Genomic DNA, 17,302 nt, shown 5'->3' with positions numbered 1-17,302 from the left:
CCTTAACTTAAATGTGTGTATATTACATGTAACTATATAACATATATAACATATATATATATATATATATATATATATATATATATATATATATATATATATATATATATATATATATATATATATATAAACTACTTATTTTAATATGATACAGGTATTCATATATTCAAATTATATTTTGACACAACCCACTCATAAGATAAGAATGGGCAGGTATTCTCCACAACCTACTGTATATGACCTACTTTTATTAGACAGTGTACTAATAAGATGCTTGTATTACCCACTACTGTTTGGGACTATTTGACTGAATTGCTTCTTTTGAAATGTCCGATTAAGTAAATGAGTCGTTTGAGAAGTCAGTGTTTCACAGCAGGATGATGGAATAATCTGCCAAATGACACAAATCATGCATATGTTACAGTTTAGGCTCCCACATGTTCTTGTATACTGTTATGGACATTAGTGTCTATAGCAACTTGTTTTTTATTGCCAAGTTATTTGTGTGCTAGCTGTGCACTTAAAAATGTGTGTGTGGGGGTGTGGGGTGCAGAGAACTAGTAACAAAACATCTCGTGCTTGCAAATTGAATGACTGACTCTTAGATGAGTCATTCTATAAAGAAAAAAACCTCACTCACCCATTTTTGCTTTGGGGAGTATTATGTAAGTAAGTGGTAAGTGTTTAGACTTGTGAGCAGCAGTCTGTGATTCAGCCGAGGAAGAGAAGCTGTAACTTCAGTTTTGGTGCACAGGGGAAGAAATAGCAATGGCTACCAGGTAAGATATGTATGCTATTTTATTCTTTTGACCTGCTTTTCATTCTTGTCTCACACTTATGAATGCTTTGTGTGTGTGTGTGTGTGTGTGTGTGTGTGTGTGTGTGTATGTGCACTATAAACTATGTGCTAAGGGTCCTCTGTACTGTTTGGTACTTCCTGAAACCACTGCAGGCTTCTTGCAATTATTTGATATGTATGCAGTAGAGTCGTTTGTATCCCAAATAGACTGCAAATATATTTATTGTTATTGACTGTACAATATGATTGACTGTTTACTAGACTGTATTATTTGCTATATTCATTTTGCATCCACTTCCAGGCAACTATGGGCATGTCTTCTTGTGCTCCTGGCCTTCTTTGCACATATTAATGCAGCAGCGTAAGTTGATCTTTTTCTTTAGATACTTGTTTCACGTGGTATAAAATATTTACAGACCTGGCTGAAATTCTTTTCAAATCTACAGCCAAACTGTAAACCAGGATCTGTCTAACATAATCGGTGAGCTCTGGAAGCTGGATGTCAATCGCTTTACGCCTGGGACGGACTACAAGATCTCACTGCAGGTGTGGCATTACGGTTTATTATAAGATAAGTGATAGGACATAGAGAAGGTTAGAGGGCAGCGTTTTCTTCACTGTAAGGGATTTTTTTTCTTATCCCATAGCTGTTGTGCAGTGCATCAAGAAACAGTATATAGGTTTTCTTTGTTTTCTGTGATTTACTAATATTATAAATGCTGTCATTCTTTGTCTACATGGTTGCATTCCTTTTTTTTTTTTTTGTAAACAAAAAAGGGTCGAGCTGGTTACATACCCAAAGGGAGCAAAGTCGCAGTCGATCATGCTTCATCTCCTCTCTTCTCCTATGTGAACGAGAACAAACTGAAATCCATCACTACATACACATGTAAGAGAAATGTTCTTTTTAGTTTTGAATATACAGCATCTGCTTTGCTGTAACATGCTCTACTTCGTAAAACACATGCCATAAAGATCGGCTTGGTTTGCACAAAAGCTTAAATGTTCCCAGGAGCAGCTCTGGACATGTCTTTCTCACAAGCGTGCCAGGATTCTTTATCCAACTGTGAGGCTTCCATTTTTCATGCTTGGATACAAAGAACCATTCATGCACTGTGAAGCAGTTATTTAATGCAGCACCTGCACCGTGATAAGAGCATAAATGCAAGGAGAATATTGTCTCATTTCTGTTTGATGGTGAAAAAAAAAATCAGAGAGCCCTAATAAAATGAACTACTGTCAGCAAGTCTTTAGATCAAAGCCTGTCCATCTTTATTGAGATGTGAAATGAAAGATTCTGTAAGGTTTTTGTCTATTAAAAATCCATTTCATGACCATTGTGAGAACTTACATCTGTTTTCAGATCAAGGAGATTATTTTTCCTTTTTAAAAAAAAAAATATACTACATATGTCATTCTCATGCCCTTTCTATCAAATGGTGTTTTCATGTTGATGTTTAAATAATAATGGGATTATATGTTTATAAATGCCATAATCTCATAATCAGATGGGAAAAAAAACAGTCTGTGATCATACAGATTAAATCATTTGTTCGAAAGCTCAAAAGAGTTTAGTCAACCTAAGCATCTCTGTCACGCCCTTCTAGGTTTCATGAAGCTGCTGGATAACTATGAAAGGTCCACTGGTGTATCTGAGAAGGTGACTACTGATGAGATAGCTGAGAATAACGCTTTCCTGGATGCCATCTTAGACACAGCCGTCATGAAGGTATAAACACTAAAGTACATTGTGTATGATGTTGTTGCTTAAAAACCTATCAATCGAGTGGAAAACATTTTTATACCCTAACCCCTACCAATAACGAAAGAAAACTAAGCATGTAATTTAGTGTTTTAGGATTGTCAGATGTTCTTCCACTATAAAGTAATAATGATCAAACAATGTACTGTACGTTAATATGATCGTATGGAAATAAATGAAATAATAGTTTTAAGATCCTGAATTCAGGTTATTGACTACGCTGAGTTCTGAATGGTCTCGCCATTCACATGGGCTCCATCTGGGTTCTCCAGCTTCCTCCAACCTCCCAAAAACATGCCAGTAGGTAGGCTGATGACTCTGAATTGCTGAGTGAGCATGGTGCCCTGAGATAGAATGGCATCCGATCCAGGATATATTCTCACCCCAAGTTCAGTGTTCCTCGGACAGACTTTAGATCCACTGTGACCCAGACCAGGATGAAGCAATTATTGAAGATGAATGGAAAGTTTGTATTTCCCTCTATGAATGTGTTTTAACATGTCAAAAGCATACTTTTTTTTTAAACAATACAAAATATATTGTAAAATGCCAAAGGTTATGTAGCCAAGTGCTTGTTATTCTCCTAAAGTACTAAATCTACAGTATGTAGTAAATTCACATGAAATTGCTGCTTCTTGATGTCACATTGTATTCATAGATGCAGCTCCTGGTAAATCAAACCCACAATATAATATTGTGTGCAATAAAACATGTAACGGCTGGTGTAGATTGAAGTGGTAGAGTGAACACTGACATCTGTCTAATTCATGTAATGATGGATATTTTGGAGGGTTTTTTTCTTTTGCAGAGGGCTCACCAGTATTTAGTTAAAAAGGGAAAATCGAAGTCAGACCTGAGGCAGTTTAAGAGTCAGCTGTACTACATGTGGTTCCGACTTTACCACAGAGATAGAACTGGAGGGTGAGTCTCTCTCTCTCTCTCTCTCTCTCTCTCTCTAATTGTGTCACACACAGTATGATCTGCATGCATTTATGCTTACATATAGACCCATACAGTATGTATAACAGAAGGTCTAGAGGTCTACAGTTTAATTTGACTTGACTTGCTCATTTAGTAATGTGAAACTTTTTCTTTCCTTTCTTTCTTTTTGTAAAATCTATACCTACCTGACCAGAGAGGACTCCAGTGGCTTTGAACATGTGTTTGTTGGTGAGACGCAATCCGGTCGTGATATTATGGGTCTCCACAACTGGGTCCAGTTTTACCTCCAGGAAAAGCAGAATCTCCTTGATTATAAGGGTTACAAAGCAACAAGGAATGATATGGTAATGTCTAACACCTCTACTGTTAACTGAAAGATATTGCTGACAAGTTGGAGGCATTTAAAGTAAAAGTGGTTGTTGTTGTTGTTTTTAAGTAAAAATGATAAGCTGATTTTCTAACGTAAGTGCAAAGAAAATGTGTATTTTTCATTAAGTACAAAAAACACAGTAAGGAGTTAACAACAATGTGTAGGGTGTAACAATACACCAATTTGGAGAGAAGTCTGTAATAGTTTTGCTTATTATTGAAACTGACCTTACAAAGAAACATTATTCAGAGGCATTATTTAGATTCCTCTTATACAGCAGCAATGTGTCCAACAATTTTATCATTTCATTTATTAAGCAAGACCACTTCGTTAATAGTTACATTTAATGTTTTGAAAGTTATTTCCTGTTATCAAGTATATTATGGAAGCTATAATCAGGCCTCATTTGCTTCTTTCTCTTGAAGTTATTAAGACAAAAAAAACTCATCTAATCACTTTACAGAGAAAGCGGAGAGCACAAAGTCGTATGACCTGAAGACACTATATTAATAAAATCAACCTGTGATTTGAATTGCAGCCATCAATACTGTCACAGCTGTTGTTATAGAAAAGTAATCAACATCTTCTGACATGAGATTTGAGAATTCAGCAGCGCTGTAGTCATTGTCACTGAAAGTTGATACTCTGAAAATTAAAGAATGTATAACGTGAGAAAGAGTGGAATTTGACTTAATCTCTTGTTCTCTACCAATTAGCCGGATGCAGATGATCACGTCTTGAATGTGCAGTTCGGCTGGCATGGTCTGCTGAAACCAGTGGGCAGTACTTTCATTGGTGTCAGTCCTGAGTTTGAGATGGCCGTGTTTACCATCCTCTTCCTGACATCCACCGAGAAAACCAGCACTGCGGTGGTGAATATGGACCAGTACCAACTGGAGCTTGTTGTCAACAGACATGGACGCTCCATTGGCACTTCCTACCCCAAGCTACTGAGCAGCAACAACAGACACCTACAGAGCAACTGAGCTTTACTTTTAAACGCTTGATTTTTCGGCTTGTAGCATGAGATTTAGCACTTCTTTTTAATAGCTATAAAAAACAATAGTCGATGCATACTTGACAATGCATTTTAGAATAAGCTGGCATCATTTAAAGACCAGTGGCATGTATCTGAGCAATAAGGACATATTTTTATTTGACATAAAACTGAACTGCTAAAAGTTTGTCCTTGTATTTAGAAAAAAAACCCTCCTAATCGAAGATATTGCACAAAATGTAAGTGTTTTGCATAGTGGAATGAACCATTTTCTGTTTAAACCATTTTAATAAATCTATAGCAAAGTAAAACCTTGTGCAAGTTGTCTATAAATGAATAACGCCTACACAGTTTTGACCTACCATATAACCCAACATTGTTCACTTTGCAGAAGCACAATTGCTGATTGGTCTAGCCCATCTGTTATTATGTACAATTTATTAGTCATCATCTACCACATCCATTCGTGGAAAGTGACCACCATTGAGCAGATGATCAACACATGGACTACAGTAACTTATTCCTACAAAGTGACCTATATGGCAGTAAAGGTCTAGAAGATTGAGTCCACCCAATGAGTATTTTATGGAGATGATCAAAGGGCCCTGGTTAGACAGGGGGCCCAGCAGAACCCCATACTTTCCTGAATGATTTTGGTATTTAATGAAGCTGTTATAATTATATAAAATAGAAACTCTATCAGTTACCCCTTGATAGCTGGAACACAGTATTTCCAAGAATGTATGTTTTTCCACACAATCGTGCAATAGTAATGTAGCACTGAGCTTCAAAAAAGACGGAAAAGCACCAAGCGACAATGAAATTAGTCCAGTGTTGTATATATTCAAGCTTTCCGAAACCTGGTAGGGAACATTCATGGGAACTCTCAATCTGCAAGTGAAGGAAGCCATCATTAAGCTGAAAAAACAAACAAACAGACCTATCAGAGAGATAGCAGAAACTTTAGGAGTGGCCTAATCAATAATTTGGTACATTCTTAAAAAGAAAAAATGCACTGGCAACACCAAAAGGCCTGGATGGTCACTGAAGACAGCTAAAGTTAATGATCATAGAATTCTTTCCTTGGTGAGTGAAAAACCCCTTCACAACATCTAGCCAAGACCAGAACACTCTTGAGGAGGAAGGCGTATCATTGTCAAAGTCTCCGATCAAGAGACACCTTCTTGAATGTAAATACAGAAGTTTTATGATGCAAATCATTGTGCAAACCACTGGTAACACTTAAGAACAGAAAGACCAAATAGACGTTGCTAGAAAACAACTGAAAAGAGCATGCCCAGTTCTAGAACAAGATTCTTTGGATAGATGAAACCCAGATTAACTTATACCACAATGATGGGAAGAGAAGAGTATTGAGAAGGAAAGAAAGGGCTCATGATCCGAAGCATACAAATCATCTGTCAAACATATTGGAAGAAGTGTTATGGCATAACACTTGTATGTATGGCTGCCAGTGGAACTGGGTCACTGATGTTTAGTGACGATGTGACTGCTAATAGAAGTAGCAGGATGAATTCTGAAGCGTAGCTATACTTTCTGCTCAGATTCAGTCAAATGCTGCAAAAGTGATAGGACAGCGCTTCACTGTACAGAAAGATAATGGCTCAAAACAAACCGCAAAAGCAACCCAAGAGCTTCTTAAGGCAAAGAAATGGAATGTTAAATGACTGAATCAGTCATCTGACCCAAATGAGCATGCTTTTCACTTACTGAAGAAACGTGGAAGGCCGAAAGACCCACAAACAAGCAGCAACTGAAGGCAGTTGCAGGAAAGGCCTGACAAAACATTTCAAAGGAGGAAACTCAGAATTTGGTGATGCCCATGGGTTCCTTACATGAGGCAGTCATTGACTCCAAAAGATTTTCATCCAAGTTTTAAAAATAATTCGTATACTTATAATTATGTTAGTTTGTCCATTTACTTTTTAGCCTTTGAAAATGTAGACTGTAATGGCTGTAATTCTTAAAAGGTTAATTCAAATATTTTTTTTCTGTTAAAGCCCTGGAATTAAAACTGAAAGTCTACACTACAACATCTTGATTGCTTCATTTCAAATCCACTATGTTGGTGTACAGAGGCAAATACTCATGCACCTGAGTGTAGTACATATTCTAAAAGTATACAAATGCACCTCCTACTGATGTATTGCCATGCCTTTGCAAGAGCTATTTTCAGTTATTTATGTGGGAAGGTTTCTAATTTCAGCTAATTAAACACTTGGTTAAATATAAATTGGAATGGTGATTAAACTATTTTTAGTTCTCCTAAACTTCTGATGTCATTAGTTTCATGAACATAAATGGCCGAATACTTATACATAGATTATAATTGTTGGTTCCCCCCTTATTCTTTTCCACACTTAAGCCTTCATGCCACATTGGCAGAATGTTATCATCTAATCTTACAGTGGGTGGAGAGTGACTTATCATTAAATCCTTCAAGGTGTCTTTTAAAGCAATTTCTAAATGAATAACATGCATATATTAATCAAAACATAAATGCTTCAATGCTTTATTAAATTATTTACGGAAACATTTATTTTAGGATTTGATTATTGATTCATTGTAGGTTATATTGATAATTAATGAATTTTGTCTACTCATTGGTGCATTTGATTGCTTGTGTATTTGTTCGTTTATTGGTTTGCACATTTGTTTGTATGTTGATGTATTTGTTCGTTGTTAAAGGACATGTTTATTGATTTTGATAGAGATAGATTTTCTAAAAGTTTATGACTCTCCTTTCTCTATGCTCATTTGTTTATAAAATTTTGAATTAAAACCGTACAATCCTTTATATGGACATTTGTGCATATTAAACCATTATTTTCTCTCCGGGCTTTTATGGTGCATTTATAATTCTGCTTGAAAAGTAGATAATATTCACAAAGAATATTTGTGAATAGTCGCGCTGGTGTGCTAAACATTTAAGATTGATCTGACAGTAATGATGAGATATTTTCTGTGGGTGGAACTAATCACGTTCGTTCTTTTTTTAACCCGGTCCAATTTTTTCGTTGCACCGCATTTGATCATTTTCTCGCTTCAGTGCAATTTTCACGTGTATATTCAACTTCCGGTTGAAATGTTGTTAGTAGGTGATGAAGTTTGTAATATGATTTGGTAGCGTAGCTTGTGGCAGCTGTAGTGAAAAGCATGGAGTTACTGCAGGAGGACTTTGGGGACATGTCTCCCCAACAGCTCGCAGCTTCAGTTGACACAGTGGAGGTAAGCGAGCATTGAAACCAGCACGAGCTCCAATGCAGCATGCTTAAACATGTTAGCCAGGTGGCTAACATGAGGTGAATCCTAAATGGCTCCCCAGTCCCTGTATACATGCAGTCTATATGGTATAAAAAAATAAAATAGAGTTTACACCCTGTCTAGTCTACTGTATATATGGCTCGGCAAGTTTCAACGAGCTAAAAGACCAATATAGTATAATACTAGTGACTCTGTATGTGTTTAAGGATGATATATATATTTAACTCTGTTTATTCAAGGAAAAATGGAAGTTGCTTCCAGCCTTTTTGAAGGTAAGCATCCTATCCTGTACTAATATAAAGGAAAAAAGAAAGTTCTAGAAGTAATAATACCAGTATTAGCAGTCCCTTCATGTTAGAGACTGTTTCATTTTCAGGTTAAAGGCTTGGTAAAGCAGCACATTGACTCTTTTAACTACTTCATTAATGTGGAGGTAATTGTTTATATGCATGTTATTTATATCAAGAAAATAGTTCTAAAAGGTTTTTTTTAATGCTCAGAGCCCTCACATCATCTATGGTCATGTTTTCAGATAAAAAAGATCATGAAAGCAAATGAGAAGATTACAAGTGATGCAGATCCCATGTGGTATCTAAAGTAAGGCTGCTGGATCTATTTAGCATTCTATTCTATCTATGTACCCCCCCCCCCCCCCCCCATATTTTCCCCATTTTAGTATCAGTGATAAATGACAGTTATGTTTCCTCAATAGGTACCTCAATATCTATGTCGGGATGCCTGATGTGGAAGAGAGCTTTAATGTCACCAGACCAGTTTCACCACATGAGGTAATGAATGAATGAATTCAGTGATGGTCTACCCTTCTAGTCTATTCATGATCTAGTAAAACACTTAAGCAACATATACAGTCCCCTCCGAAACTATTGTAATTAAATTAAAGAACACTTAATATTTGGTTGCATATCCCTTGCTTGCAATAACTGCATCAAGCCTCGCTGTTGGTTTCTTCTTTTGTGTTGCTTTTCCAGTATTTAACTGCAGCCTCTTTGAGTTGTTGTTTGCTTCACTGTGTTCTCCTCAGTCTCCTCCTCAGGAGGTGAAATGCATGCTCAATTGGGTTAAGGTCTGGTGATTGACTTGGCCAGACTAAAACCTTCCACTTTCCCCCGATAAAGTCCTTTGTTGTGTTGGCAGTGTGTTTTGGATCATTATCTTGCATTTCTCTGTAAATTTGCCGACAAAAATGTTCCTGTAAACTTCTGAATTCATTCTTCTGCTACCATCATGAGTTACATCATCAATAAAGATTAGTGAGCCTGTTTCAGAAGTAGGTTTGCAATCCCAAGCCATTACACTACCTCCACCATGTTTCACAGATGAGCTTGTATGTTTTGGTTCATGAGCAGATCCTTTCATTATCCAAACTTTGGCGTTTTATCACTTTCGTAGAGGTCAATCTTGGTTCCAGAACTTTTGTGGCTCATCTCTGTATTTCTTTGCAAATTCCAGTCTGGCCTTCTGATTCTTATTGCTGATGAGTGCTTTGCATCTTGTGGTATGGTCTCTATATTTCTGGCCTTGAAGTCTTCTTCATTGGTGTATTGTACTATTTTCACCCCTGACCTGTAGAAGTTGTTGATGTCACTAACTGTTGTTTTTGGGTTTTTCTTCACAGCTCTTGCAGTGTTTCTGTCATCAGCTGCTGATGCTGTTGTTGTTGTTGTTGTTGTTGTTTTTCTATATTGTTTAACACACACAAATACCAGGAAATTAAAGCTGAAATTGTAAACTCTTCTCATGTTCACCTTTTGATCTCAAACCCAAATGTCTTCAGTCTACAGCAAAAACTATTTAATTGGCCTTGCTAGTAGTTTCTGAGGGGACGCTAAGTTAAAAAAAAGAACACCTCTGTGCAAAGGTTTGCATCCACTTTAAGTTTGGAATGGGGCAGAAGGAAGAAGTGCCTCTGTTCTATAATCTACCTACAAAGAAGATAAAAATCCATGTAAATCCAATGTACAATAACTTGTATGTGTAATTTCTAGAAGCTAGGGTTGGGCAACAGGAGTAATGATTAAGTCTCATTTCTATTTGTCATCGCCATCCAGTGTCGACTGAGAGACATGACATACTCCGCCCCCATTACAGTGGACATCGAGTACACCAGAGGCAGCCAGAGGATCATCCGTAATGCTTTACCTATCGGAAGGTACTCAGATCGGTTCAGCCATCACATGATGTCCAAACTGAAGGCTGGATTTCAGACTAATAGGACTTGTACTGTAGGACGTTCTGATAATACACACACTCTGATTCATTAAGGAATAAAACAAGCTAGGCTCTGAAGTTATTTTGCAACAGTAGCACATCCTGAGGTGTTTTATTCCTTTTATACAACAGCAATTTGCCAACAAAAATGACATCATAAATGTTATCCATTTATAGTAGCATTTATTGTCGTGTAACTTCTGTGAAGCAAGTTAGTTCCTTGTATTGCTTTGTTCCATCACTAGCCTTCCTTTTTTTCCTCTCTTGAAATTAATGACTAAAAAAAACACTGGAGCTTGTCATGTTGCAGAGAAACTCCAAAGTGTCAGAAAACTTCCAGTGGAGAATCCTTCCAAAATGTGAAATACATTGATCAGCCTTAATATTAAAACCACTGACAGGTGAAGAGAATAACATTATCTCATTATAAAGGCACCTGTCAAGGGGTGGGATATATTAGGCAGTGAGTGAACAGTCAGTTCTTGAAGTTGATGTGTTGGAAGCAGGAAAAATGGGCAAGTGTAAGGATCTGAACAACTTTGACAAGGGCCAAACTGTGATGGCTAGACGACTGGGTCAGAGCATCTACAAAATGACAGGTCACATAGCCTTGAACTACTGTCCGAGCCGTTCTGTTATAGAAAATTAATCAACAGCTTCTGACCAGAGTCGAGACTTCAACAGTCATTAAAAACTGGTTGCTTTTTCCTTTCAGGATGCCAATTATGTTGCGCAGTTCCAACTGTGTGCTGACAGGCAAGACACCCATGGAGTTCTCTAAACTGAACGAGTGTCCTTTAGATCCAGGTAGATCCTCTGATACAGCCTGAATGAAATCAGTATGTAATTAGAGGAACTATGTTTTAATCATTTGAGTAGCTCTTTAATAGTTTCTCTCTCTTTCTCTCTCTCTCTCTCTCTCTCTCTGTGTTTAGGTGGCTATTTCATTGTGAAAGGACAGGAGAAAGTCATTCTCATCCAGGAACAGCTGTCCAAGAACCGCATCATTGTGGAGCAAGACCGCAAGGGCGCGGTGGGAGCCTCGGTGACCAGGTTCTGCAATCATGTGACCACTGTTTTCCACCATTCATTTCGTAAATGACACTTCTTCGTTATTCTTCCTCACATTTTTTTTTAACATCTTTTTTTTTCTCCCCCTGTCTCTTTTTCTGGACTTTAGTTCCACCCACGAGAAGAAGAGTAGAACCAACATGATCGTGAAGCAGGGACGCTTTTACTTGAAACACAACACGCTCTCCGAGGACGCTCCCATCGGCATCATCTTCAAGGTCAGAGGGCTGAAGAATGCAGAAATAAATAGGAGTATGTAGTGTATTGCTGGAAATGAGCAAACTCTAATAATGTATATGACATCAGAGCTGGGGACTGGTGTTTGGATTCAGTAACCAGCAGATGGTGCAACATACCAAAAAAAAAAAAAAGAAATTCAATGGTACTGGGAGATGAAAAGTGAAGTATGCAATTGAATGAACTGGACAGTGTTTTGGTTTTTTTTTTTTTCTTTTTTTTTTTTTTCTTTTGGCCAAAATAGTGGTGGAGGACTTTTATTTGATTTAAATAAAATTCGTCTGAAAAAATTCAAATGCACTCATTTCTAGACCTGGGGAAGTATAGAAATTTAGAAATGAATTTGAGATAAATACTCAAACTACCGGTCAAAAGTTTGGGGACGCTTGACTGACATGTTTCTCATGAGCTTAAAAACCTTTTGATCCGAGGGTGTATGATTAAATGTTTGAAATCGGTGTTGTAGACAAAAATATAATTGTGCCAACATATTAATTTCTTTTATTAGGAAACTAACATTTTATTTACAAAAAAATGTTTTTTGGACGGATGACTTGGAGCGAAATATTCCTGAACAATAGCCAATAAGTGTCCAGCGTAGGTGTGAACTCCTATTAAAGGGTGTCTACTTTGAAGATGCTAAAATACTAAATTATTTTGTTTTTATTTTGGAATTATTATTCTAAAATGTGGGGGAAAAAATGTGTTTGTCTAAACTTTTGACAGGTAGTGTATATTACTCTGTCAAACAAAGGCAATACACTTAGGATTCTGCATCTCTTTTTCTTTACAGTTTCTGTAATGAACTTGATATTAATAACATTTAGTAAGAAACTGAACGCAAAATGTCTGGAACATTTAAGTCAGTCTGGCATAGTTTTGTTTTGTCCCTACAGGGTAATGCTAAGAACTTTGTAGATAGTTGTGGGTTTTTTTTTAAATTTTAAATAATGGTTTAGTATAACACAATTCAGGTATGCAGTATATAAATGCTTAATTGTTGCAAACTGTAAATAAGGGTCGTTCTAGGCAGCTGTTATTGTCATGAACCGTATTCTTTAAAATGAAGGCATGTGTTTATAAGGGCAGCTCGCTGAAGGGCAACGGTTGAAACATTTCTGCCCCAAGCCCACACACCATGGTGTTTATTATAATAATGATAATACAAAGAGAAGAATGCAAAATGAGCAACTGTGTAAGTAGTAAGATTTTTTTTCCCCTGCTCACGATTTGGCATTTAAAATTATAATAATTTAAGTGCCAAGACCAATAGCTTAAAATAAAAAAAGACAGTAAAATGAGCATTTCTACCATTTCAGGTTTAAGGACCGTAAAGGGAGTGCATCATAATATTACCAGCTGTAAAGTCAGGAACTGCTTGATGACAGTGGCAATTGTGAAAAATCAGCTGGCTGATGGATTTTTAAATGATTCTGCAGTAATATACAGGAAACTAAAAAAAACCCAACATAATGGTACATTATGTATGGGTGTTTGAGGGAAAAAAAAGTTAGATTCAGGTCTCATATTTAATCAGAACCTAAATGGCTCCCACAGTGCTCTACAGAAATCACTTTGCTTCAAGCTCCCTCCAAATACACAGATACGACTGCAACATTGCACGGCCTAAATTAGCTGTTGAGCATATTTGCTCTGCACTTGTGCATCCCGAGTAAATTCCTTCATGCTTTCGCTTGCTCCTCGGAGGCTTTGGCAAACGACGCAGACCTATACGCATTGCGTGTAAGCCTGGTCCTGTTCCCACAGTTGTCTATTAGCATAAGTAAATGTCAGAGAGGCCTAAAATTCACTCCTCACCTCTGAAACACTTCTCCTGTTGTCAAATACAGATGTTTGCCTGCGATGTGGCCATCAGCACAGTGTGTTGTAAGATACAGGGATTGTTTGTATATATTTATTCACAGCTGATTTCCTCTGTGTTTTCAGGCCATGGGTGTGGAGAGCGATCAGGAGATCGTGCAGATGATTGGTACAGAGGAGCATGTCATGGCTGCTTTCGCCCCCAGTTTGGAAGAGTGCCAGAAGGCTCAGATTTTCACCCAGACACAGGTACCCCACAGCTACACGTACTGTATCACCAAAGACGCATGGTGTCATGATGTTAGTTGTAATTCTGCTGAAATGAGAAGGAAAATATCATCATCTTCTGTTCGGTTTACTGAATTAAGTCACGTTTATGGAATATGGGAAGTAGTACCAGAATGGAGATGCACATTCTTCTGATGTGCCACAAGACCAGTAATGTTAATTAAATGTTTTAGAAGTTAAAGTTGCTGAAGTCACACCAGATGCTCCGCTTTGTTCTTATTGGAATTTGTTCTTATGAAATTTTACGGCACCGTCACTATTAGACCAAATAATTAGCTTTGGTTTGGTTTTACATAAGTTGCACAAATTATTACACAAACCAAAAAGCAAAAAGAATACTGGCTGATGTGTGTGCAGGAGGGTCAGAAATACAATCATAAAAATATAAGCAAATCTTTGCCCAGTGTGTATATGGTGTGTCCCAAAAGTCTCCATACACAGTGGACTATGTTTGCCAGCACCACATCGGTTGTGCCTTCATCAGTGGCTGTTCGTGGAGGACCGCAATACTTCCAGTCTTTTTGTATTTGTTAATAAGTTTGGCAACAGTGTTGTGTGTGTGTGTGTGTGTGTGTGTGATGTGCTCGCCATGTTTCCTGTTAAAGTCCATCGCAATCTTACTTCACAATCCAGCCGTGACAGTGATTTCAGTAGGTTTGTCTTTTGTCAGAGGTGTTCTTGAAGGATATCTGAACAAAAAATTTTTTGCTAAAAAGTGTTCAATTTCCCCTCTGTATGGAGATTTTTTTGGGACACCCTGTAGAAATCACTGATGCCAACCAAGCTCGGAGAATTTACAGCCGGCGATTAAAAACGATGACTATTTGTTCTTTGTTCAGAAACACATAACCCATTGTATTTCTGTAGCACTAAAGCTATGCCCTTGTGTGTCAGTTTTGTAGCTTGCACACACAAGAAAATGCCCTCAACACACAGCTTATTCAGTTCACTTCCTGCATTTTGGGTCGATTCGGAATCGAATCACATTTTTACTGCAGCCGAACAATGCTAGAGATCACTTTCAAGCAGACTCGTTCTGAAGCTCTTGGAGCCGTCCCCACCTGAGTATGATTGTCGTGTTCTCTTCTTCTGATTAAATGAATCGAGCTGAGGGGGGTCAACACACCAGGGTTTGAAATAAAAGCTTCATGTCTGAAAGCACCTCTAATGACAAACCGTGTCGGTATAACATGAATGAATTTGGACCAGCTGTAATTACATCGCTGTTTACTTAAACATATGACATGAGACAGCGAGATAGCGAATTAGCAGCATATTTGTGTGTTCTGGTTTTCATGTTGCTATAATATCCATTAGTGCCATTTAGTGTTTGCTCTACATCTACACCGCGCACAATCCGAATATCGTATCGTCTGGATTTCGGTGGCGTTTACATTTACGCTACACAGATGTGTTGCTTACGTGTCACATCTGCTGTGAATTCTTCTAGTATTCAAAAAGCATATTAGTGCTTCTTTTCTTTTCCCTCTCTTTAACACCCTGATTAATTGAATAACTGAATAATGGACTTGTACAAAGTGACCAGCATGCACCATTTTTAATATCATCATTAATTAATTCACTTATGACTGCCGTATTTAACAATGTTAAATGTTTGTTTCTCATCGCTTACGTAACAATGTCATTTTGTCTTTTAAAAATGTGTCTGATGTACATTGTTGAGTACTGAGGCCCAATTTGCTCAGCAGACGTCTTTTTTTATTTTTATACAAAACCCCAACAATAGGTTGGTAAGAAGCATATCTGCATCCTAGCAACCTGCGTCTGAGCATGCCCACGCGCCTGTTTGTGCACCGGTACCATTGTGTGCGTCACATCAGGACTCTTAATGAGCCTTACGTGCATGCTACAATTGACCCAGACAGACTTCAGATAAGATGTATTGGAGCAAAATCATTAAAGGCTTCTAATAGGAGGGGAGGGAACATGTTCTGGCACTGATTGACCACTAGAGGCAGCGTCTGTCATCAAGTGATGGTGCAGAGCCTGTCATAACTGTGCTGCAGAAATTTAAAAGCAGGGTCTTTTGTTCTTAAATGAACATAATTAAGTTGTTAAATGTAGGCGAGTAAGCATTCTGTTTTAAGTAAAAAAAATCAAATCTTTTGGGCCATGCTGTCATTAGTTATTATATATAGCTTATTATATTATATAGCTTAATTATTGTTGACAAGTTGTTGTTTTTTCTTCCCCCTCCCTGAAAGAGCATGTCCCAAAAACAACAAATTGGCCAACATTTGCAATTTTCTATTACTTAACTTATATTTGTAGCTACATTTAATGTTGTGGAAAATTCATGAAAGAAATTCAATCCTCTTGTTAAAGTTCTAGCAGTTATAACCAGCCATTCCCCCGCCATCATCTCTTTTTACCTGAAGATCTCTTGAAGTTCATCACCCAGAAATGCAGCTTGTCATGTTGCTGAGCAACCATGACCGCGCACTGAAACCAGAGACTCCTTTAGAAAAAAATTCAAAATAAATATCTCCTCATAGAAAACTTAACCATATCAACAATTACACATGTTTATAAATCTATGTATGTGGATTGTCTGCCAAGTCCCTGCGCAAGTTGTAACTATAAAAACAGCAATGTATTAGAACAAGCATGTCAACGTAAACCTTTTGAGCCGGGACTACTATCAGCGGAGCTGTTCTAGAAAATTAATCAACATCTGACCGTTAAGAATCCAGCATTCGTTGTCTGTTCATCCGTCCGTTTTCTATACCGATTATCCTACGCAGGGTCGCAGGGAGTCTGGAGCCTATCCCAAGGGTACAAGGCAGAGGACATCCTGGATGTGGTGCCAACCCATCTCTGGGCACAATCGCGCGCACACTCACACGCTCATTCACACACTACAGAGATGCCAATCAGCCTGCAATACATGTCTTTGGACTGGGGGAGGAAAACCCGAGAAGCACACACAGGGCAGAGGTGGGATTTGAACCCCCCAACCCTGGAGGTGCAAGGCAAACATGCTAACCACTAAGCCACTGTACCCCCACATTCAGTGTTTTTTTGGTATAATAAATAGCAACTGTGATTTTGGCTCAATGCTAGAAAAATGATATTTTACATCCCTGTAAGACCTGCATTTTCTAAAAGCTAATTATGATGAAATATTTTCAACAGTTAAGCAATTTCACTTTGTTATGAGCTAAAATGAAGAGCCACACAAAAGCTTTTTGCCAACTTCCTGCTTCAGACGGAAGGGATTTTTCAGGTGGCTCAGAACCTCGGCAGATTCGGCTCCATGATTTTTCCTCTCAGCCACACGGACCATCTTAAAGAATGAAGTTCTCATTTTAATAATAGAATAGAGTGCTTTTATTGTCATTGCACAGAAGTACGATGGATTTTAAGGTGCAGTACCGAATGGTACTAGATGTATAAAAATTATCAAAATAGAAGTATAAAATTACAGAAGTTAAACAAAAAAAAAGCATACATTAGATGTTCAAATTGTAAAAATGTTCT

The 17,302-nt window shown here is 37.7% G+C and overlaps 2 protein-coding genes across 2 annotated transcripts in view; both read left to right on the top strand.

Moving 5' to 3' along the window:
* Nucleotides 1–559: 559 nt before the first annotated feature.
* Nucleotides 560–5,181, top strand: endouc (endonuclease, polyU-specific C). Its single transcript, XM_053622899.1, has 8 exons — nucleotides 560–779; nucleotides 1,101–1,160; nucleotides 1,246–1,345; nucleotides 1,577–1,688; nucleotides 2,407–2,528; nucleotides 3,370–3,482; nucleotides 3,697–3,847; nucleotides 4,590–5,181. The coding sequence occupies exons 1-8, from the start codon at nucleotides 769–771 to the stop codon at nucleotides 4,857–4,859; spliced, it is 939 nt and encodes a 312-aa protein (XP_053478874.1). The 5' UTR covers nucleotides 560–768; the 3' UTR covers nucleotides 4,860–5,181.
* A 2,325-nt stretch (nucleotides 5,182–7,506) lies between these two features.
* The window catches only part of polr3b (polymerase (RNA) III (DNA directed) polypeptide B), a 31,295-nt gene continuing 21,499 nt past the window's right edge, over nucleotides 7,507–17,302 (top strand). Inside the window, exons 1-10 of the mRNA XM_053622898.1 lie at nucleotides 7,507–8,119; nucleotides 8,395–8,427; nucleotides 8,532–8,588; nucleotides 8,688–8,752; nucleotides 8,868–8,943; nucleotides 10,225–10,325; nucleotides 11,100–11,191; nucleotides 11,320–11,437; nucleotides 11,565–11,673; nucleotides 13,640–13,762. Coding sequence (XP_053478873.1) covers nucleotides 8,048–8,119; nucleotides 8,395–8,427; nucleotides 8,532–8,588; nucleotides 8,688–8,752; nucleotides 8,868–8,943; nucleotides 10,225–10,325; nucleotides 11,100–11,191; nucleotides 11,320–11,437; nucleotides 11,565–11,673; nucleotides 13,640–13,762 — 846 coding nt within the window. The 5' untranslated portion in view covers nucleotides 7,507–8,047. The remainder of the gene's footprint in view (nucleotides 8,120–8,394; nucleotides 8,428–8,531; nucleotides 8,589–8,687; nucleotides 8,753–8,867; nucleotides 8,944–10,224; nucleotides 10,326–11,099; nucleotides 11,192–11,319; nucleotides 11,438–11,564; nucleotides 11,674–13,639; nucleotides 13,763–17,302) is intronic.

Source organism: Ictalurus furcatus, chromosome 4 (assembly GCF_023375685.1).
Source record: "Ictalurus furcatus strain D&B chromosome 4, Billie_1.0, whole genome shotgun sequence".
In the NCBI taxonomy this organism is placed as follows: domain Eukaryota; kingdom Metazoa; phylum Chordata; class Actinopteri; order Siluriformes; family Ictaluridae; genus Ictalurus; species Ictalurus furcatus.
This window is presented reverse-complemented; position numbering and strand designations above follow the sequence as displayed.